Source organism: Rhea pennata, chromosome 3 (assembly GCF_028389875.1).
Source record: "Rhea pennata isolate bPtePen1 chromosome 3, bPtePen1.pri, whole genome shotgun sequence".
NCBI lineage: Eukaryota > Metazoa > Chordata > Aves > Rheiformes > Rheidae > Rhea > Rhea pennata.
In genome coordinates this window covers 129,371,045-129,395,316 of record NC_084665.1, presented here as the reverse complement: position 1 = coordinate 129,395,316, position 24,272 = coordinate 129,371,045, and the positions used below count along the sequence as shown (strand labels likewise).

The 24,272-nt window shown below is 41.1% G+C and overlaps 1 protein-coding gene across 3 annotated transcripts in view; it reads left to right on the top strand.

Annotated features, from left to right (window-relative positions):
* Nucleotides 1–8,544, top strand: part of ASXL2 (ASXL transcriptional regulator 2) — a 133,084-nt gene extending 124,540 nt beyond the window's left edge. For all 3 annotated transcript variants that reach the window (XM_062573357.1, XM_062573358.1, XM_062573359.1), the window contains one exon: nucleotides 601–8,544. In XM_062573357.1, coding sequence (XP_062429341.1) covers nucleotides 601–3,012 — 2,412 coding nt within the window. In that variant the 3' untranslated portion in view covers nucleotides 3,013–8,544. The remainder of the gene's footprint in view (nucleotides 1–600) is intronic.
* Nucleotides 8,545–24,272: the final 15,728 nt, after the last annotated feature.

Genomic DNA, 24,272 nt, shown 5'->3' with positions numbered 1-24,272 from the left:
CACAGGTTGCCCAGAGAGGTTGTGGAGTCTCCTTCTCTGGAGATCTTCAAGGCCCGCCTGGATGCAACCCTGTCTACCATGCTCTAGGTGACCCTGCTGAGCAGGGGGGTTGGACTAGCTGATCTCCAGAGGTGCCTTCCAACCTTACTAATTCTATGATTCTAAGGTGGGGACAGAATAGTATTCCTTTGCATGAAGACATTGAGGGGAGAAGCGTGGGTGTGCAGGGGTAGAAGAGCAGTTGAAAATAAAGCAGAATGCTCACACAAAGCTTTTAGTGCATAAAACTGCATAGAAAACCATTTTGCCTTGATGCTCAGAAGAAGGGATGGTAGGTGCCGAGTGCCGGGCCGAACGCGCCCTGGAGCGCGTCGGCTGTGGGTAGCAGTGGGTGCCGTCCTGACCTGCGGCTGCGAGAGAGCAGCGTCGGTCTGAGTTACGAGGACTGAAACGGGCTTGCCCTCAGTGTCCAGGCACCTGGAGACCGTAGCTGGGAACGAGGGCATTTCCCTCAGACCACGACTCCGAATGCTTCAGTGCTTAAATACGCGGGTTACGTGTTCCCTGTCTCAGTCGTACTTTCCTCCTCCTCTGTTTTAGATTCCTGTTTCCAGAATCTCCCCCATGCCATTTCCTGGGGGCCAGGTCTCTCCCAGGGCACGTTTCCCAGCCTTGGTTACCAGTCCGGGAAGAACGGGCGCCAGGACTCTGGCAGACATCAAGGCGAAAGCGCAGCAGGCCAAGGCTCAGAGGGCAGCGGCCGCCGCCGCCGCAGCCGCCGCCGCCGCCGCCGCGGGGGGAGCCGTGCCGGGGCCGGGGCCGGGAGGCGGCGGGGACCCACCCGGCGGTGGAGGAGAGAGGAGTAACGCAGCAGCGAGCGGAGGCAGCGAAACTGGAATTCGAGGAAATGCACTGGAACTGGCAGGAACTGGAAGCGGGGGAGGTTCGCGAAGGTGTCTTCCCCATTGCACAGGGACCCGTACCCAAGTGGAGACCCAGGCCACGGGCCAGGCACCACCTCACAATCCTCCGAGAGCACAACTACAGCAAACTTCCGTGTTACAGTCCAGAACTCCAGCCAGCAATACGGGCACCAACTCCTCCTCATCAGCGGTATCAGCATTAGACAAAATTAACAGAATAAAACAGAGCCCCCCAAATAAGACTGTAAATCAGGTTTCAGGCTCCCCATATGCTGTTAGCAATGACAGACAAGAGAAAGCACCTTCTGCTCCAGCAGGTCCAAGCCAGGTCTGTGGGGCATCTGCTGTCAGGGATGGAGCAATCTGTGTCACTGCGTCCACAGCAGATACCAACACAAATGTAACTAAGGTAGCACCTACAGCCTTAGGAGGGAGCAGTTTAGATATCTCTAAAAGCAAATCTCCTTCCTCTCTGACATCTTCACTGGCATCCATAAGCTCAGAAGCCCAGGCTGGTGGTGTGGTAACATCTGCTACATCTATTCCACCCTCTAACACTTTGTCAGTAGCATCTAGCCTTAAAACTCATGCAACTTCAAGTGCAAGTGGGGCCCTTCCCAAAACAAACTCCAGTATTCCTGCTAACAACCCTTTAGTTACTCAACTTCTTCAAGGGAAGGATGTCCCCCTGGAACAAATCCTGCCTAAGCCTCTCACCAAAGTAGAAAGGAAAACTGTCCCATTAGCTTCTAATGAAGAAAAAGGAGCGGCATTGTCCAGCACTACAAGCATAGCAGGGAACGGTACTGGAGCTGAAGGTGGTGACAGACAGTCAAATTTACCCACACAACAGCTTGGAAAGATCTTTTGCCAGAACAGGGCTCTGCCTAACATTCCAAGGACATTTCAGCTCCTCTCAGGAAAGGACCCCAGTGTTGACCAGCACCAGTACCAAGAGACACTTAGTAAAACAACGCAAGAGCAGATCCTTCAGACTCTTATCAAGAGGGTCCAGAGGCAGAATTTGTTCCCAGTCCTTCAGCCTTCACAACTGAACCTTACCCACTCAGGTTTCCAGTTAGAAAACAGCTCTACAAGCCAGAGATTTATGCTGGGTTTCATGGGCAGAAGGACATCTAAGCCTGCTATGTCTGGTCATTATCTGCTCAACATTTCCACATATGGCCGTGGTTCAGAGAGTTTGCGGAGAGGCTTTTCCCTGAACCCTGAAAACCGCTTGTGTCTGAACAGTCCTGCTGATGCTCCAAAAATAGAATTTGGGGAATGTGAGGATATACCTGGCAATGGCAGTAGCAGTGATGAAGGAGATGCAGATGATGAGAGTACTGGTGATGAACATGAACACAGCAGTGTGAAAGAGGAACCCCTGATTACCCAAGTTTCTGATCAGTGTGAAAAAGAACAGGTATCACATAGCATAAATTCTTCAGATTACAGCGTCCTTACTAAAAAGAGCGTCAAGACAGAAGCAGTCGTGTCTCAGCAAGCAGCAATCAACAAGGAGACTGTTCAGACATTTGATGAAACTACGTTAGCCAGAGATTTTATTCAAGCAGCTCAAGAGCAAGTGGCACATGCAATGAAGGGGAAAATGCATAGCAATCCTGAGCTTTTCAGTTCTTCTGTAGCATCATCAGACTCTGTTCAGCACCAGTCTCCACTGCATTCTCATTCGCATCCCCCAAAGCTGTGTGGCAATGCTGCAGCACAGCTCATTGGTCCCAGTTACAGTGGCACAATAAATGTCTCCACCTCTCCAGATGTGAACCAAGGGTCTCTTATGACTGGGCTGTCTGAGTGCAATCAGTTGTCTAGTAGCATGGGGAACGTCATGTCCTTTTCAGTGACTGTAACCACCATTCCCACCAGCCAAGCTATGAACTCTGGCAACCACAGTCAGACCATCCCTGTTCAAGCCTTTGCTGAAGACAACAGCATGGAGGATTCCCCTTCCAAATGTTACTGCAGGTTGAAAGCCATGATCATGTGCAAGGGTTGTGGTGCCTTCTGCCATGACGATTGCATTGGCCCCTCTAAGCTCTGTGTCTCCTGCCTCGTTGTGCGGTAACTGAGACATGAAATGGGGAAGAAGATGGATTTTGTCTTTGCTTTTGAAAGTACAGTGGGAAGAAACAGGAAGATTACTGCCTTGCACAAGAGACATGTTACTGAATCAGGAATACAGAGCAGAGTTCTTCTTTCATTAAAGAAAGAGCACCTTGTACAGTGAGTCTAAATTGAGCTCAACTACGTGAATTGTGACAAGAGTTTGCACTTAAGGAATTCTGTAAATATGTCGCATTATTTTGTTTAAAAATATTTTTTCAGTCTTTTAGGAGATAGTGTTTGACTTGTACTGCAGTTTCATTAACCCCAGCCTGCTATCCAGCATGTTTGCTGAGCTCTGCTCTAGATGGGGGAATGAACCCCCAGCAAAAACTTTAGCCTGTTGGTTTTCTCTTGACAAAGAGAAGAACTGGATAATCAAGAAACTAAACGTTTGTACTGACTGATCACAGAGCACTGAAGCCGGAACCCCTGAATGGGCTTACTTCTGTTGCTCAAATTTTAGTTCAAATTTCTCAGAAGTGGAAGGCTTTAACATTATACCAGCCTTTCAAATAACTGCCCATCAGTTGTGACCTGACTCTTTCTGGAAGGCATACTGGGTTGTGCAATATTGGCTGGTGTTTTTGATTTGCATATCCTCTTCTTCAAGCAGTCAGTTGCAGTAATGTTGTTTCTAGGAAGGTAGTATCTTGATTTGCTACTGGTAAAAACTGAAAAAGGCAACTGTACTAACCATAGGATTTAAAGAATTTAAATCACTAAAACAACTCAGTAACTGTGATTATCAGTAATTCCAGGAACCATTTAAAGCAGAGATCACTAATATGTGCTGAACTGCATTTCATTTCTGGACCTTCGGGATTCAGGAGAAACCTGCTTTATTAGGCATTTCAAGGGAGCTGGAAAGTGCCATTCCCACAGTTACCAACCATCAACTGTTGCAGTACATTGTAGAAGTGAAGTGCACTAAATGTCACCCTCTGTCATACTGTTTTCCAGAAAGCTTGCTGTGGCTCATTAAATCTCCACAATAGGCAGACTTCTCTGATTTCTATAGAAGATTTTTTATTTAAATAAGTATAGGGTGAGGAAAACAAGCATCATGTTGGGCCTCATCGTTACCCCTCAGTGGATGTCTCTTTGTGTTTTAGCATACCAAATTCTTTGACTTGACTCCTGGTTTTTACTCTGCGAGGTCCAGAATTGCATTAGTTGGAGCAGTAAGTCAGGACTGGGGAAGACTGGCAGAGGTATGTTGCCCTTGGGGACCGGAGTAATGGGACATAGCTGGTCCCTTACACAGCCATGGGACATAGCTAGGGATGCTCATTCCTCACTTTCAAGAGTGCCAGTGTTCACAAATCCATTCATTTTGACTGATCAAAATCAAAACAGTTATAAAATGGTACTATATTCTCAATAACAAGAAGTTATGATAAGCTGGCTAAAAAACATAGACCAACCTGCATTTTGATGTATTGCAACATGTCCACATCATATCAAGGATTTATATGTTATTTCTCTTCCAAAACAACATCAAGTTCAGTAATCACATCCAGTTCCATACTCTCACTGTTGGGGGGCTGGGAGGGGCGGGAATACTGGATCTTGGTCAGGTAAAAATCTATGTATCTTTTTGATGGAAAAGCACTGAATTCACTTTTAATCCAAAGGCCTTTTTAAGATGAAGCAATATTAACAAGTCAGTATGACAACCTGTATTCCTGTATTATTAGCTGGGGTCCTAAGTCTTTTTTTTTTTTTTTTTTTTTGGTTCCATTTGACTGTACTACTGCTTTTCCCCTTTTCTCTCCCTCTCGTAAGAGAAGAGAACCTGGCATGCTACTGTTGAAGATCAGAAATATTGCCCGTGAAACACACTGTGTTTTTCCAAGGAGTGGGTAGTGATTTATTTGGTAATGATAAAAAGAGTTTGCAGACTTAATCATTTTGTAATAAAAAATTTTCCTTCCCTGTCAGCAGTGCATGGTATCCTCCAAACCAGGATTACTATGTGTGAATTAACAAGACCTGCAGTATATCTTTGTCTTAGTTTTGCTCATCTTAAATTTACTGGGGAGCAAGAGACCCGTGCTTTTGAATTATGCATAGCTGCTTAGATATCCAGTGGTGAAAAAATGTAGTTGTTATAAATAGTCAATCTTTTTTAATCTACCAGTTAAATCTCAAAAAAAAAAAAAAAAAAAAAAAATCGCAAAAATAATTCCCAATATTCCTGCCGTGCTAAACATGCATTATTGGTGGTCGCTGCCCAGCAAACCCCACACCAGATCTGGGTGTGTTCCAGCTGCCAGCCTCATGCATGTATGTGCAGAGACCCAAACCAGCAAACACAGGTTAGCTTCTGCTGTTGCAATCATGGGCTAAGGGGGTTAATCCTGTTTTCTGGGTTGACTTGTCCATAAGAATAATACTGATTTGGACAGTAACCTCTTGCTGTCTGCTCCCTCTTCTGTAACGTGAATTTCTGCAATTTAAATTCCGGAACACCCTGACGTGGTTTCAAGCTGTGTACCTTAGCGAGTGCAGAACTGATAGAGGACGTTTCCTTTTTCAGTTTCCTTGTTAGCTCAAGCCTTTGTCTACATAGAAAAGAAGCGTTACAGCTTTGTGATCCTAATTCAAATGTATTCATTCCCGTATAAGACAGTTACTGAAGTATAATCTATTTTAAAAATTGTTCCTCATTACAAACTAAACTGAAAAAGTCACACTTACATCAAATAAGAGCAAAGAGATTTTACTGGCACAATTAGACCAACTCTGTTCACACCTTGACTTTTATCCATGTCATTTTTCTATGCTGACAAGGCTGCATAAGAAAAGGAAAGAGAAGAGGATGAGGGAGTCGCGCACTGTGATCTGTAGGCTTGCTTTTAGTGTTTATGAGCTTTTAAATTTGTTGTCAAGTTTAAATCTGTAAATTAAGAAAATGTAAATTTGTTTAAATTTTCTGTCACTTTAAACGACAGTGTCATTACTCTTCTCAGCATTTTCTGAAACAGTCCAAGTAGAGACCCTAGCTATGATTCCTACTCGCTTTTTCCTTTAAATTTCACAAGTGTCCCCTGAAGTATATGGGTGTAGTTTTCTGTGCCACATTTCCTCTCTGCGAGTCTACTTTGGAAACACAAGAAGCGGCTGCTTAGTCGCACTGCAGGGACTGACCTCCGCTTTGCAGTCACCGTCCCAGCGAGAAGGGAACTAGATCCAAGCTTGGCTGTATAGTGACCACTAAGATTTCAGTAGGATCCCAGACTTTTTATTGGACAGTATAGCCATCTTGTATGATGACTTGGAAGTTTACAACTCTGTTCAGTGCCTTAGTTGTATTTTAATGGATCAGCACTTTTATTGGGCTACTTTTATTCTATTCCTTTTTAAGACAAAAAAAAATTCTTTTAACTGCATGTCTTTGATTTTACCATATGCAATGATCTCCTAGGTGGAACTTGATGGAACAATATCTATAAGTTTGCAAGAGGGCATTAAGTAGTTAGGAAACCATAAGAAATAACAGGTATCTGTGTAATAATCACTTAATATTAAGTACAAGTCTACATAGAACATTGATACTTTTGCATGTTTTTTTAGTGGTGGATATTGAATAATGTATTTTAGAAGGGGAAAATGCTGCTGCCTGTGTAGGAGCATTCCCTAAGTCGTATTAGCCTGCTGCCTTACTGTTGAGGCTCCTCTCTCCAGTCTCCACTCCTCCCATCGTCTGACCTTCCTACTGTTCCTTCCAGTAAGGTAATAAACCTACTTTCACACTGGATTTATAATTAAAAGGGATGTTGTGACATAGTTTAAAACATTAGACCTTGATACCCCAGGTATAAAATTAATAGCACTTTATAGTAAATGCTCTCATAACAAATAAAGTGGTGAGATAAAACATTTTGCAAAGCCTAATGTCAAACCGTGTTTGTGGCAGTAACAGCCACTTGAGTAAGAAAAGATACTCAGATTTAAATATTCCCTTTTGGGTCACAATCCAAACCCTGCAGCAAGAGAACTAGAAATATAAACTGATTATGCAAAAAAAAAAAAAAAAGAAAAGAAAAGAAAAGAGAAAAGAAAAGAAAAAAGAAAACATGCAAGTTGCTGCAGTGGAGGAATGAAGGCAGTTCTAGAAAGGAGTTTAAGGTTTTGAGATACAGATTAGTAACACAGGGAAGGAAATTTTTTTGAAACTTTTATGTCCCTCCTTAAATGAAAAGCAAAGGCCAGTACTCCTCGCAGCCACCCTCGGCGAGAGGCGTACCTTTCTGTGGCAGCAAGCAGTAGCTGATGGGAAGCAAGCCCCTGCTCGAATTGCCGGGAGGCACGGGCGCTGCAGCGGCAGGGCGGCCGGGGGAGCGCGGGCCGGCAGCGGGCGGGAGGCAGAACCGTCGCCTTCGTGGTGGCAGCCGCGCTTGGAGCAGCTGGAGGCAGCGCGGCCTGGGCGCAGGAAACGCGGATTTGTGCCAGCGGAGTGGCTGAAGGGCCGGCGGTCTTTCTTCACTACAGTTGTCTCCCCAGGGATGCTTAAAGCCCTGGGGATTTTGTTGGTTTGTTTCACTTGGGAGTTTTGCTTCAGCTCGGTTCCTTAAAAGCCACCCCGGCATGCAGGAGCTGCCTTGGCGGAGCGGCCGTGTTTGCTGCAGGAGTCGGCAGGGGGTTGCGCTCAGCTCTCCCACCAGTCACGTGCTAAGGGGACGGGCGCTAGGCTGATCCTCCAAAACTGAAGCCCACGAAGTCCGTCAACGCGGCGGTCCGAGCGGAGGCAGAGGGCGGCGGGACGGTCGCGCACGCCGTGGATTACCTCCGCTGCGATGAGCGTGGCGCGTCGCGGTTAGGGCAGGGCGGGGAGACGACCATTCCTAGGATTTTGGTGCTTCTGGCACCGTGCAGCTTTGACGAGCAGCCTCAGCTGATTTGATATATGCAGAATTAACGTGGTGGAAGAGGTGTCTTACAGACTTTGCGTCTGTTTGCCACTGGTGTCTTACAGGGAGAACAGCTCAAGCATTTGCTACAATAATGATATCCAGAATTTTCTTTGTTACCTATTTTTTTTTAATGCTATACATTTGATATAACTGAAGATCAATTTTAAGAGCTTACAGTAATATATTTTAAGTAATATATATTTTTAGTATCTATAAAAAATTGATAAAGGATGATTTATGAACTAGATAAACAGGGTATTGGGAGTACGCAGTTTCTCAGCAAGGCCAAGAATAGTTTTACTGGCAGGAGAACTGAAAAGATTCCGTTTTATCCATTAATGCAATAAAAATGGGAATTCTTAAAAACAGAGAAATCCAATATTGTTTACTAAATGAATTTCTTGTTTTGACAACAGGCCTCTGTAAACACAGTTTAGAAGATACTAAAACTTTGTCTGTCTGTTGCCTTTTTAAAAGGGACTTAAATTGGAATAGAGGGTATGTACAGAAATATCAAGTTGACACCATTTTAAAAGTTGTATTTTTACACAAATAATATAGAAAATCTTATTTTACATAAGAATTTTAAGTATTTGAAATATGTATATATATACTGTATGTATGTCATATATTCTTTATTTTACATTTTCAGTGTATTAAAAAGTATTTGAGCTGGTTGGATTTGAGTATGTAATAATGTTAAAAGGAAAAAAAAGAGGAATAAATGAGAGGGAGAGGGGTTATGAGTACTGCACCACTGCAGTAGCTGCTGCTCAGCAGGCTACAGAGTAGTAGAGAAACCAGAAGTTCAGCCGTGAATGAATTTTGGAATAGTTTAGCAGTTTTAGGTAGAACATACAGAATATTTTTCAGTCCTCTGTCCTGTTTGTGTTTCCTTCTGTTAATACTCTTATTTTGCCTCATAATCGCCCAGAATAGTTACTCTATGGTGAGAAGAAAAGAAGTTGAGGTGGATCTTTTATACAAGCAATGCTATCTTTAGAGCCAAAGAGTCATACTGGTACTGAAGCTACTCAACCAAAACAAAATCAGAAGCTACTCAGTTTTTTGTGCCACTGGAATTTAAATAAATATTGCTGACAGCTTGATTTCTAGTGTGAGCATCCTATGGTGCTTATGAGGAATGCAAACAGTATACCAAAAGTCTGGTGATTTCAAGGAAACACCGTCAAAGCAGTTTTTTAACTTTGTAGGAATTTAGGTCAGAATCTCACAGTAGAGGATGATGCATCTTTGCAGCTATTAGAAATAGAAAGACTTATCAGCTGCACTTGAATGGGATCCACAGAGATTCTCCTAAGAGGAAGCTCCAGTCAATCTGTTAAGGCTGCTGGTCTTATTCCCAACAGCAATCCTATTTCCAGGTTGCGGTGGCACAAATTTATGGAAGTAGAACAACTTTGCCAAGCATTGCTGCTTTAATTCCTACCAGTTTCAACGGAATACTAGTTTTGGCCATAACTTCATGTATTCGGAAACGTCAGCTAGACGAGAAACGAGCAAGGCTGCAAACTTGAGGACAGTTACCCAGTACACACTGCAAAGAGCAGCTGCAGAGCATGTTAGTCAACAAAAGGGTCCAAATCATGAGGTTGTCGTACTTCTACCTCTCACTGAAATTGGTAAGAGCTAAAGTTGCTGAATACCTTCTAGGATTCAGTTGAAGTACACAACACGTGCTGAAAATAACTGCCTCCATGCCCTTGCCCCGTGATACTGCTTCATGGAACTACCTGTCCGTTGCAGTATGTAGCAGGTTAATACTGTTTTGTCTATAAATACCTGTTTCTGAAAGACTGCATTAGGTTTGCAGCCGCTTTAATTGCTGGCCCCACTTCACACAGATAGCGAGAATACAAATCTCTCCACTGAGAGAGGTGTGGGTAGTGGTATACAGGTGGGAAGGAGGCCCTCTGCCAGCTCCTCGGCCGGAGCCGTAACTAGCGATCGATGAGAGAAGCCTGGAAGTGGCGTCAGTGTACGAGGAGGCACAGCGTTCTTGCCTCATCCCTATTTTTCATGATGTCAGTTTTGGCTTCAGTGGATCTCACATTTCATGTACGCTATCCCTGCCAGCAACTGCAGGAATGCTGTATGTAAGTTGGAGGTGTTTATAACAATTCTCTATTGCTGGGACTTGTGGGGAAGGAAGCTGAATGTGGGAAAAAGAAGAGGCATTAACAATCAGGCTTTAAAAGTAAAAATCTGAAAACTGAAAGAGCAGGCAACTGGTATTTTTTATGCCACTTCAATTATTATTGGAATCTCTTGGAAAACAAAACAAGGCATCCAAATATTTTGTTAAAATTGCTATCTGCACATTGAGCGTGGCTTTCACTCTAAACATTTGCACTATAAGGAGGTCCCACTGTATGGGTAATATATATATGCATAGAGTGTGTATGTGGGGGGGCTGTGCAGATATGTGTGCATTTATACATATACGTATGTACACTCGCAGAGCTATATTTTAGCTAAGTGTACATAGTAAGACCAGCTTCATCCCAGGCTTCTGGTAACATTACACCTTGGAAAGTTACCACAGACCTGAGATGGAATTACAGCTTTTATATTTGTTTTCATATTTAACATATATGGGTTAGAAAAAATATATACTAGTAATGTGTTTTGATCTGATGCACTTTTTTAAAGAAACATTCCTAAATCCCCTGGTACTGCTGCATCTCCTATCCCTTTCTGTCTCAATCTAAAACTTTTAAAGCTAATTTGTTGCCTGCATTTTTTGGTTAGACTTCTCAGATGCTGCATTACAGGTTTTATATTGGAAAAGCTGTGCCAGGAGTTGAACGTTTGGGGTTAGGCCTCCAAAGTCAGCCACAGCCGAACTCCAGGGCCAACACAGGAATGTGAACTAACAGGCAACACAGTCAGCAACTGGATCCTGAGAGAAAAGGTGTGTAAATGAACACGACGGAGCTACCGCAGCTCAGTACGTGCCTGTCGGCCACCTGAGATGCTTTTAACTGTGCGCGTGCTCTTAGCCCACCCATAGCTGAGAGGTGATAGGCATTACCTTAAACCTCAGTTGCAGAGGTTTCAGTTACAATTTTTCGTACCTTTTATCCAGAGTGTACCAAGGATATGCCCCACAAACAGCTGGCAGGTGGTAGCGCCTTCCGTTGCCATAAATCTTCTGTGCAATCGTGAGCCCATACCCTACCACAGCCCTCTTGCAAATTAACAGTCAAGTAAGAAATGTGGCAAGGTTTGTACCAGAAAAAAATGATTATAGTTCAGCATGCTTCTTTACAATAAAGTAACATAATTTCTAGGCATTTAAAAACTGCATGGGCCAGTTCCAGCAAATGAGCAATCAAATCAGGGACAAATGTGGTTCATTGTGCTGCAGCTATGCATATTGGCAAGGGTTGTTTTGTAAACAAGTTTTCACTTGTTTTGCTGTATAAGATTCCACCTTAGCTTCTCACCAGCATTAAGAGGGATCTGAGGAGTGCTAAAAACAGTCTGTTTCTAATCTGTTACTTTAAGATCTGTGTGCCCTTAGGAGATAGCACTTTGAAAAGCAAAAGCTTGCCCTGTGGCTTGTCTTATTGCAGATTCTGTTTCTCTTCCCCTCACTTATTTTTGTCATGTAAAACTACCTGCTTTATAAATGAATGTAAAATACAGTAGTTCTTCAGCACATGGACAAATGTGTATTTTATCTTAATGTTTCATTTTATGTTAAATAAAAAGCATATGATTTTATGGTCATTAGTACTGCTAATGATTTTTCAGTGATTACCGTTTGTCTTTCAAGGGACCCAGATAAACAGGAGTGAAATACATTTTTCTAGTTTCAGAAACTGCAGGATATCTGATGTTTTTTTCCACACATTTCAAGGGGAAAACTTTGCTTTAATACTAAGCCTTAATAAACACTTTGCAGTAACCTTAAGCCTTACTTCTTGAGGTCCCAATGTTTTAGGGGCTTTTATGCATTGTAAATATAGATTATGCTCATTAACAGGTCAGAAAAATGAGCCACTGACCTAATGAGTGCTTTACAGATGTCATCACCAAGTCACAGGCTTGAATCACTGGATGAACTTCATTCTTGACAGAAGATACTTTCTCCACTGCACAACCATCAGATCTCATACCTTCCCAGTCTCTGTGACACAACAATTTCAGTTTCTTAAAATACATCGCTATTCAGCTAGTACACTTCATGAGGTTCAACAAGGGCAAGTGCAGAGTCCTGCACCTAGGGAAAAGTAACCCTAGGCACCAGTACAAGCTGGGGTCTGACCTTGTGGAGAGCAGCTCTGCAGAGAAGGACCTGGGAGTGCTGGTGGATGACAAGTTGACCATGAGCCAGCAATGTGCCCTTGTGGCCAAGAAGGCCAATGGTCTCCTGGGCTGCACTGGGAAGAGTGTTGCCAGCAGGTGGAGGGAGGTGATCCTGCCCCTCTACTCAGCCCTGGGGAGGCCTCATCTGGAGCCCTATGTCCAGTCCTGGGCTCCCCAGTGCAAGAGAGACATGGAGCTACTGGAGAGAGTCCAGCGTAGGGCTATGGAGATGATCAGAGGGCTGGAGCACCTGCCCTGTGAGGAACGGCTGCGAGAGCTGGGCCTGTTCAGCCTGGGGAAGAGCAGACTGAGGGGGGATCTGATCAGTGTGTACAAGGACCTGAAGGGAGGGTGTCAGGGGGATGGGGACAAACTCTTTTCAATTGTCCCGTGTGACAGGACAAGAGGCAATGGGCAGAAATTGAAGCACAGGAAGTTCTGCCTCACCGTGAGGGGGAATTTCTTCCCTGTGAGAGTGACAGAGCTCTGGACCAGGTCGCCCAGAGAGGTTGTGGAGTCTCCTTCTCTGGAGATATTCAAGGCCCGCCTGGATGCAACCCTGTCTACCATGCTCTAGGTGACCCTGCTTGAGCAGGGGGGTTGGACTAGATGATCTCCAGAGGTCCCTTCCAACCTTACTGATTCTATGATTCACTTTTTTACACAACTGTGCCCATTAGATAGTAAATGTAGAGCTTGTTTGACTGTCTACTGTATGATGTGCAATGCTGGATGCACATATTCTTGTGTGTGATTACTGCTTCATTTCTTCACTAAACATACTGACCTAGCAAATGATAAGATTGTTGTGAATTTTTTTTAAGTAATGAAGATGTAGATCTAGTTATAGCAAGAAACTTTCCTTGAGTGATTGCAACTTGATTTCTCTTATATGTAAGGATATAGAGAAATGGGTCTAAAACTAACATCCTTGATTTACATCAAGTAAACTTTGAATATGCTAGCAGCTCAGATGGTAAAATCAGAGGGTCTGAAGAACCCAAGAACGTGTAGGAACCCTGGGATTTCTTTTCACTAAATATATTGAAATTATCAATAATCTGTATTTCAGGTATAGAGGGATAGGAAATGCGAAGGGGCTTGAAACCTACTTGCGTGAATTATCAAGAGTGTGAAGAGTTAAAAAAAATGGAGAAAGATCAGAAAGAAATTTCTGTCTTGTAGTGCAGACAAGTAAGAATATGAGAAGCCAAGCTGAGTGGAATTTTGTAACTATTAGCAAAAAAACCAAACCAAAACAAAAATACCCTACTGTCTTATCTAAAAAGAGAACATAAAGGGAGGAAAGGAAGAAAAAGTAGTGATTACAGACAGTCTACAAGCATGGCCCCAAAACAAAAGTAATGCTTTTCCTATTTCCACTAAGGATGATGTTATACATAGCACTAACTGGATGACAAGAGTTTTTTGAAAGAGCCAATACAACAAAATTGCAGGTCAAGTAACATGTATTTTACATATGTTTATCAAGTGACCTGTGATTTTTGCCACAGAAAAGGAAAGTGTGATTCTAGAATAGCAAGTAGGTAGAAGATAGTGAGATTGCCTATATTAAAGAAAGACTAAATCAAACCAGAACAAATACACTGAAATGCTTCTAAATAATCAGGAAACGAGAGCACCTGACATAGTAAGAAGCCTAAAAGTTTGTTCAACCTGGGAAGAAAAAGCTAATGGGGATATTATGGCTGTCTCTCACCAGGATAAAAACTGAGAGGGAAGATGGCTATTCAATACTGGTACAAAAAACAGACGGATATAAATTGGCTGTGAATAAACTTCATTTAGAAATTAGAACTGTTAGAGTGGGCACAATATAAAACAGAAAATAAATACATGAAGGAAGTTGGAGAGCTGTTACATCTCTATGTGACCGATAAACCTGAGAACGGTAGAAGGCTCAGAAGAGCTGGGCAAGGGCCAAGTGCCCGGGAAGCTTGGGGGAGAACGCAGGGTGCAACTGGCCACAGCTGCTGCCCAGAAAGCTGAATTTATCTCAATGCAGAGAGGACTGGAGATGTGCATTAAAACTGAACAACTAACAAAAGAATTTTGAAGAGAGCAACAGGCTTGAGCTGGTTTCAATGCACACATTCCTTTGCAGCAACTCGGGACACTCAACTGTTGTGACAGTGAGCGTATTAGAGAGACCAGCAATGGGGGGCACATTGGTATCACAATTGTACTGTATACTGCAATTGCTATAGTCTGCCAAGTGTAACTTACACATGTATCTCGCTGTATCACACTGCTAAATCAAAATCCTGTTGAACATCAAATATCTTTAGCTAAATACATCTGACATTAAACACTACACTCTCCTCATGCGGGACAGCTAAAAAGCAGACTCATAATGGTTGAAATTGGAAGGGACCTCTGAAGATCATCTAGTCTGACCCTCCTTGCTCATCCATGCAGCTCTCCGGCCCACTTTGCTTGACTCCTTACTCACAGGAATGCATCATCAATCATCATCAATGCTCTGCAGGAGCTTCTGGACTGTTTGTGCCTAGCTGTGTTGTCCTTCCAGCAGACACTAGGGTGGTTGAAGTCTGCCCCCCCCCCCCGCCATGAGAACCAGGGTCTGCGATCGTGAAGCTACTTCCAGCTGCCTATAGAAGGCCTCATCAAATTCCTCTTCTGATCAGATGGCCTGTAGTAGAGACCCACAGAAGTGTCCCCTGTGTTGGCCTGCCCTTTAATTCCAGTTGCTCTCTCATAAAGAGCAACTCCACCACCTCACCTTCCTGGCCTGTCTTTCCTAAAAACCATGTAGCTGTCCACAACAGCATTCCAGTCATATGAGCTATCCCACCGTGTCTCTATAAGATACCATGGCCAGAGACTGTTGGACTCTGACACTGTATTATAAAGTATTAGGCTTAATTTTCTAGAAAGCTTAAACAAGACTTTAGGGTTTGGGGTTTTTTTCTTTTCAAATGTCAGCAGGAATGTCCATATAACCTTCTTGATTAAAGCATTTCACTTCAAACTCAGTAACTGGCATGGACAATTTAAATTAGTCCTATCACTATATGATTGTCATATTTCCTTTCAAGTGTCAACATTGCTGTCATGTCCTTGGTGCTACTTTTTCATCTATATTGTTCTATTCTTTAAAGGTTTTTATATTACATTACTACTGCACTGTATGCAAATAATGTGTCTCAGGCACTTGTGTTTTATTCTTCCTCCTAGCTAAAAGGTCCCTAAACACTTCACTTTGTGTTACTGAAATCCAATCTGTTTCCCAGTCCAACGTTCCTGTTGTATTATCCATGTCTGTGCAACCTATTGAAGTACCGGCCCTCTACAAACAGAAAACAAACAGCTGTTTTTAATTTCTGGCAACAATTCAGCTCATGGGCAAATAATGAGAATTAGCTGTAATTCCTTGTCACAGCAGGTGCCCCCCTATCCTAGAGGAACTGAGCTGGTGCCAGCACTTACAGGTACTCAGTTCTTCCCTGATATGTGTAGATAAGTACATTTGCAGTCAGAGATTACTGTGGCTTCTCGCTCCCTCACTTTGCAGGAACTGAGCTGCTGCTAGAGGTAAGTCAGCATCATTTGACTTTATTAATTTTCTTCCTGAGTTCTGTTTTTCTCTAATCAACGTGACTAATTAATTGGTATCTCTTTGTTAAATAAATAAATAAATCTCTTAAGTTTTTGTTGGCCCCGTTGGACTCTCTTGTGACCCTTGGGAAGAAGAGGATGGGCACAACTCGTAGTTAAGAAACACTGAAGCCCGAACATGAAGGGGCAAAGGGATAAATACCTAAAGCCAGGTCACCATCTGTTGCTTTTCTAGGCTTCAGAACTGCTCCCTATGGAAAATCAGTTTGACATGTGGTCTAAGATGCTAATTTAGACACATGCTGCTAAGGAGACAGGGTGTTAGAAAAGATGCATGCCTTCCACTGTATCTACTTCAGAGTCCACATCTTGTTAGTGAATGGTAGATTCCATATTCACTGAGAAGAAATACATCTACAACCATTTCATCACTGTTACTTCAGCCTTAATGGTGAAGATGATAAAGCATGGAAGCAATCTTGAAGAAAAGTACAGGATTTTCTGGCTCCCACTGCTTTAAATCACAATGGGAGCCTTTTTTTGGAGGATAAGGTTTAGCCAGTCACGTGTTGCAATGAGTGTCTACCAAGGAAGAAAGAATTACATCTAGGGAAAAGAAACGTTTGGGGAAAAAATTGGAGAAAGAAAAGACATGCAGAAGCAATTATACTGGAAAAAAATGCTATTGTTTATTCTACCCATGCAACTATTTTGAGTAGGAGAAAAAAACAGTTTACTGATACATACTCTAGCTTCAAAAAACTATTTGGTAATTTATCTACTTGTAAGTTTTTTTTTTTTAATGTTAGACAGACTTTTTGAGATAAAGATGAAATAATTTCTAGAAATAGTAAAAATTGAGGAAAAACAGACTGGAAATAAAAACACTTTTATGGAGAGATTATTGATAATTGAATCAATATTGAAGTAAATTATTTTTCACTTTGAGGGACTGAAACAAAATGGACTTAAGTATAATAATCAAAAACTCTGTATTGTGTGTTAGATATGAATAAAAATCATGATTTTGTAAGGTCCATTTTCAAATTTTATATTACAGAGGTCATCCTGATAATAACATTAGATGAAGAGTTAAGATGATGTGGCATTGTATGTCTTGGTCACGTTTCTTTTTTTCCAGCCATCCAGTTTAAGGGAGACACACCAGTGCTGAATCTGTCTCCTAGTTAGCATGAATGTTGAACATTGCTGCACGACTCTTATCATCCTGGGGCTGGCTGACGCAGAAGAGCACTGCCCAGTCCCTTGCAAGACCCGGGAACTGTTTCTGGGTAGAGCTACCTGTTAATTCTTGCTTTAAATTTCTGCACCATACAACAAATAATTCTGCTGAGTTCTTCCTTGAGTGAAAATCTTATTGAAAATACAAAGGGTTCTGCAAGGCCCTGCTCTAATTGCATGTGACTCTGTTCCTTTGGAAGTTTCTTTATGCATTCAAAAACTCTCCCTCTACATGTTTGGAATTTATTTGTACTTTACGTAATATTTCATTACACTGTGTAGCAAAGGCACTGCTTACCACATTCTGGATTAGGCACACATATAAAGAAGTCACAGGGCCCTGTTGCTTCCCCTTCCAAGTAAAATAGATTTTGCCTTTGCAGCCCTGTGTTAGAAGGGAGTAAAGTAGGTCCCAAATCCCAGCATCTGCATTCTTGACAGGACATTATTTTTTGTGACACTAGAGTAAAGTTGCATTTCTGGTAACATCACACGCTTGCTATCTATTAAACTCTCAGCTTGTACATTAATACTTGGTAAACAGAGTACACTCCTGAGACAACTGAAAAAACCCACTATTAAATAGCTGTTCACAAAGTCCATTCTCTCACACCTCATGTTTGCTTTTAGTGAGAATTTTTTCTTGCCTACAAAACTAAATCCTGCTTTTGTGAAAGATAAGGGTAACATAGCCATTTGACTATATTAAAAAGATTAAGATTCGAAATTACTAAGTGCTAAACCTCCATGTTTCAGATTCTTGGCTTTCAGCCCTTGCTAAAGCTTTGGCCCTTGGCAGATTCTAGAACATGAAATCCAGCATCGTTCACACCAAAAATCCTTCCATTAAGAAAGCAGCAAAAGCTCCTTTGTTAGTGTTCCCTTACCCATCATACACTGCTAAAGATAAATTAAATTAACTTCATGTCCCAAATTGATGCGGTATGTTCATTCTTTTTTTAGTTAAACTGAACCACAGTATAATTATGGCTAATTATGTGCACCTCCTGGGTAGATATTAATTGCCGTGATCAAATGGGTATTAAGCATATTGGAAAAGAATTCCCCTCTTTCTCCTCCTTTGGTCTGCTAACCAGAAAAGCTGTTCCCACTTACAGAAGGACATGGAAGGAAGATCTCTGTACCTGACTATGCTGTCCCCTTTCCTCCACCTCTGTAGGGGCAGGTGCCCTTTCCAGGGGCTCACCGAACGGTGCTCTGAGGCCCTGCCACTATTCTCTCCATGAAGCAGAACATGCTTTTGAGGGTAGGCTTCTGCAGTTACACAGCAGAATATACTGCCTCAGTGGAAATCCAGCTGTGCTTGCACCGACGGACCTCTGCACCTTCCCATATCTCTCTTTTCTTCCAGCTCTCCATATTCCATTTTAGTAAGTCAGCTGTGATACGTTCTATCCCTTGGGAGGGAGCTATATAAAGGATGTCTTATTAAACTTAAGCATTTCATGTGCACTTTAACAGAACCTGCTTCAATTTTACAGTCATCTGTTTTTTTTGTTCTCTGTAAACCTGCAATAAAAAACCTAAGTGAAAGAAAAGCTGCAGAATCAACTTCTAAATATAGATGAAGAGCACACTTACAGCTCAAGCAAGGTAATCATCTTGTCACATTGAGAAGGAACAGCAGAGGAGTACACGCAAGTGTCTCTCTCTCTCTCCTGAGCGCAACTTCTGCTCTATCTCAATTACCATTTTGGCTGTTAACTGGGAATACCTGCAAGATGGAAGAGCAAACTGTGATACACAGTTAACTGCATAACAACAAATAGTGGTTGCTCAGCCACCAGCTGGAGACACTGTGTGTGTATTTATATGTGAATATGTGTACACACACACACACACACACACACTGTATACACACACACACACACACACACACACACACACACACACACACACACACACACACACACAGTGTTTGTAAGGATCTTTCTTTGGTGTTTAGAGAGCTCCTAATGTGCAAAGTTCTGAATTTAAAATTCTGAAATGCTTATGTAAATAAAAATGGAAGGATACCAAAAACACTATTTCAGTTTCTCGGTCAGGACTTTCTCAGCCTCTGTATTTTTTTTTTTATCTACACTTGTTTTGCACTGAGCTATGTTCTCCTTAGAATTGTAGAACCATAGAATCAGTAAGGTTGGAAGGGACCTCTGGACATCACCCAGTCCAACCCCCCTGCTCAAGCAGGGTCACCTACAGCATGGTAGACAGGGTTGCATCCAGGCAGGCCTTGAGGATCTCCAGAGAAGGAGACTCCACAACCTCTCTGGGCAACCTGTTCCAGTGCTCCGTCACTCTCACAGGGAAGAAATTCCCCCTCACATTCAGGCAGAACTTCCTGTGGTTCAATTTATGCCCAGCCATATATAGTATAACTTCATGAAAAAGTTGAGGAAAGTTGACAGAAGAACTTAAACTCAGAGATTTCTGAATTCTGAACATTGTTCTTCAGATGGTGCTGCATGTCAAGAGATCACACACAACAGGACAATCCACAAGCACTTAATTTCAGTGTGCTGTTCTCAGAGCACTTCTGTTGCAACTTGAACAGAACAGGAAGTATGAGAAAGGGCAAATATAACACCCTGGCTGCAAAAGCTAATCAGGTCAAAATTAGGAATGATACATGAAATGAAGAGAAATAATAGAATAATATATAGCATAATGAATAAGGCTGGTGTACACTTAAAAATGTGACCATATATGAGATGTTACAAGCCGTGAAGATGTAACAAGAGTTATCAAGAGTCTGCAGATAAAATATCAAGAACAGTGAAAAGACAAAGATGATGCTGAGGGCAGAGGCATCAGAAGAATTATTAAATGTGTAGAATGTATTGTAAAAGATATGGAGTAAAAATCTGTTATACAAATTAGTTAAATCAAAATATCAGTAAAATACACACAACTGAAAGCTATTCACAGTGAAGAGGCACACTTAGAAGTTAACAAAGAATTAACAACTCTTACATGAATGAAGAAGAGAAAAACAGAAGAATCAAGGAACAGAATTGTTCAACGAGGAAGTGATGGAACAGGCAGCTTCCACTTTCTGGTAATAAATCCTGAAAATTAACACTGATACCTGACTAAACACTCTGATGTTTAGCTTCCGTATTATTCAGGCGTCCAATAGAGGCATACAGATTGCACAGTGCACTGGGACCTACATAAGCAGTAGAGAGAAACTAAAATCAAATACATGCTGAAGAAGATCTTTAAGTCACTGGTTATCTTTCAAAACACCTTATTATCTCAGTTGCAAGACATGAGAAGATGTAAATGAATTTTAAGCAGAATTTGCCACATCTTGCCACTTTACTAAGAAAACAATGATCATAAAATTGGAAGAATTTAAAAGATTCTGCTTCTCTTTCTTTCCCCCCCACACTGCAATTTTTGCCAGGTTTCACACAATGTATCTTTGAGAAAGCATTTGTCCTTACAATGACCCTGGTCTGTTTGCTGTCTCAGCGTTAGTTGAGATTTCACTGTTGATTACTTAGTATTGTAGTGGGCATACCAGTCTTTGTGTCAGCTCTGCCCACTTTTCTTGTTTCTTTGTGGTTCTTTCAGATAGAAGCCTTAATACTCTTGTATTGCTGAGAAAAAACACATACGACATACATCCTGTTTAAAATATTTCTTTTTACTTCAGAGTAATGGAAAAAGTAAACTATTCATGTTGCTATGCAACTTTTATTATTACAGACATTGCAAATCCTTCATTCCTTTTCCACACAAAGTTTGACCAACTCCAGCTTTTGGTTTTTGCTTGTATTTCTTCTCTGCCTCTACTCAATTTGCTATAGTTACTGACAATTCCATTCACAGTTATTGAAATCTTTTCCTTTTCTGCCTAAAGTTGGTCCAAAACTCATTTTCTTAAGTACTAGCTATGTTCTAGAATAGTCCCAGTAGATATTTTGTCTTTAAAATTGTATTTAGTTTTGAATGGTTAGGAAATGAAACTAAAATGAAGAGCTGGTTCTCTGTTGCAGGTCACTAAATATAGAGACCTGAAATTATGGTAATGTTCCATAATGTCCTGAGACACTGAATTTTAGCAAAGAAATATTGAGGCATTTTATATTTTGGTTCCCTTTGACATCTGTGCTGAGTGATTTTGAAAGAACACTGGAAAACTGTAGTGGCTGCTAAAAGTTCTGTTGAGTCTTCACTTGGTTAGGCACCTATTAGAATAGATAGCACGTACGCTTGACAACATGGCTGTGTAAGAAAGAAGGTCTGAAGGGATGTTGGAGGTAGAATACAGATGTAAATTTCCTTAGAAGGCTTCTTCCCACATGGGAATTTTTATCAGAAGCTAAAGCTGAACTTCTTTCGTGATATATATATATATATATGTGTGTGTGTGTGTGTGTGTGTAAGAAATAACAAAAAAGAAATTAACAGGGTATTTTTGCTTCTCTCAGAAGGTAAGTTCACAAGTGAACAACCTATCTTCTTTTGACTATTCTGGTTATCCAAAATTAACAAGTTTAGTTTCAATAATCTCTCTCCATAATTAGAAGATGTACTGTCCATAAGGGCTTCAGTCATATTAATATTATTACAACACAACCGCATAGATCATATAATTACAAGTACTAATACATTAATAGCTACATCCTGAAAATTTTTCTTCTGTTCAACAAAAACATAATCCCTATGATACTACTTAAACACTCCTTTCATCAAAGGAAATATTAAAGAAAATGAAGATACAAATGCAGTTATAAAGAAATAAATATTTTAAGAAAACAAGAAATCTTGAACGAGAAGGCCAATCTTAAGACAAAATAACCAACTCAGAAGAGACACTGATATGTCTAATGAAAGTGGCTGCAGCTGAGAGCTCCTGAAAGGAAATTCTTTGCTGTGGATAAAATTAGTTATCATAATGAAAATAGCTTTCAGCTCTGACTAAAAAACTCCAAAACTTAATGGCAATGAAAAGCACAACTAAGCAGCTAACACTGCTTAGTAACAGCTCATTAGCTCTCTAGGAAATACCACTACTCTGTAGGAAATAATCCTGTTAATTCAATGTGTGCTGGTCTAATCTCAGAGAAAAAATGAATGAATGCTCCACTCTAGCACTATCATTTGAATGACTCATGGTCCTGTCTTTCAGATGACAAGTAAAACTGGAATCCTAATTATAGCTTTGCTTCAGTTTGGGTTATGCTTTGGTTTGGAATAAACTCCAATAGTGGAAAAGGGGACAAATGCTCCAAAGATAATGACCACTGTTCCGACAAGGAAACAGAAATTATTTGATGGCTTATTCCTGAATGACCTCAAGGAAGCCATTTGTTGAACAAAACTGACAACCTAAGAGTTGTGTAGCCATCAGAGTTTGAATACAAAATACTATGGAGAAGTGGATAAGGCTTATCTGGCTCACTGACTACTACCTTACACTGCTCAACTACATTGAGACAAAGCAAAACACCATGTTTAGGAAGAATAAGGCTTGGGGAAAAGAGGAATGGTTATTCTGCATTTCAACTGTGTACATACTTTGATACATCCCCCTCAGAAAGAAAATAAAGGAGATACTGAAAGTAATTTTACACCTTCAGAGTGTATCTGGTAAGCCATTTATTAAATAGAGTTTATCATTCCCACCTTCTCAGTTAGCATCACCCAAGCATAACCATGAAAAGAATTAATTTATGGTAACTGGAGAAACAGAAACAAGTTGCTTGCAAAAAGGAGTATAGAAGAGTCAGCAACTCCCTAAAGGAACAACAAGAATAGAGTAACGCAAAAGTAGGCTAGGAAGAATAATAAGATTGATTTGGCTGAAAAATAGCACCTTTAATAATCACAAAATAAAAGAGAATGAAAAACTAAGCCAACTCACTAAGAATCATTAAAAATGTCACAAACATACAGGAATAAAATCAAAAGAGCCAAACCACAAAGAAAGACACAAGTAGCAAAAGATAAAGTGAAGACATCCTGTAAGAACGCTATAATAACGCTATAATAAGAGAAAGCCCAAGAGAACAGTCAATCCATTACAGAGTGGGGAGTAAAAATTTTCAACCAGTGATGCAGAGAGAGCAGAAATATTTCAGTCTTCGCTGTTAAAGTCATCTATCACCTGTAACAAAGTGGCAAGAATACAGGCCAGAATAGGATAAGAACAGTTAGAAAGTACTTATAAATGAGATGATATCAACCCAGCTGATGTGAGTGAAACCCCCTGTCATGCAGAAAACTTACTGAATTAAAATCAAACCCATCAACTGGTTATGGCTAAGATGTCCTGGGTTAACGGACAGGTCCTGCAGACTGCAGAAGAACAAATAAAGTGCCTATCTTAACACATGCAGGAAGGAAAAGCTTCTTTTACCTTCTTTTTCCAAAGAAAGTAAAAGAAAATGAGTAATTGACAACATGGATTTATCAAGAACAAATCACATAAACTCAGTCTGATTTCCAGGGGAATAGGTCTCACAAATAAGAAAATAGTAGTTCATGTATGATGTGGATAGAGAAATAGAAAATACATAATTAAACTACAGATGATACCAAGTACAGAAAAAAAGCAAGCAGTCTGGAAGACAGTATTAGATTTCTAATGATTTGGGTCTGAAAAAAAAGCAGTTCAGTACAGACAAATGCATCTTTGTAGAATCAACTGCACAAATAGAGGATGTGGGACAGAAGAGGCTGTAGTACTATATAAGAAGTTGGAGTTGTTTCAGACTAATGTTATCACACTAGAGAAAAAGACAAACATCATACTAGACTGCATAAAGAAATTATTAAGATCTGCAAAGTGGTTATTTACCACACATACTATCAGTATGGCACTGAGAGAGTACTGTATCTTGTTTTGGGAAACACAATTCAAGGATGTGTGGGCCAACTAGAGAAGAATCCAGAGAAGAGCAGTGTGAATACTTACACAGAGAAAACATGCCCTACAAGGAGGGGTGCTGCTTAACTGTGAAAAGAGAAAGTTCTAGCAATCTAGAAATAACTGTAAAGAGGAAGGGAGTCAACTTGCTGAATATCCAGTGGAAGCAAGACAAATAATAATGCAGAAATAACTTTCTAATGGTAAAAACACTGCATGGCAATA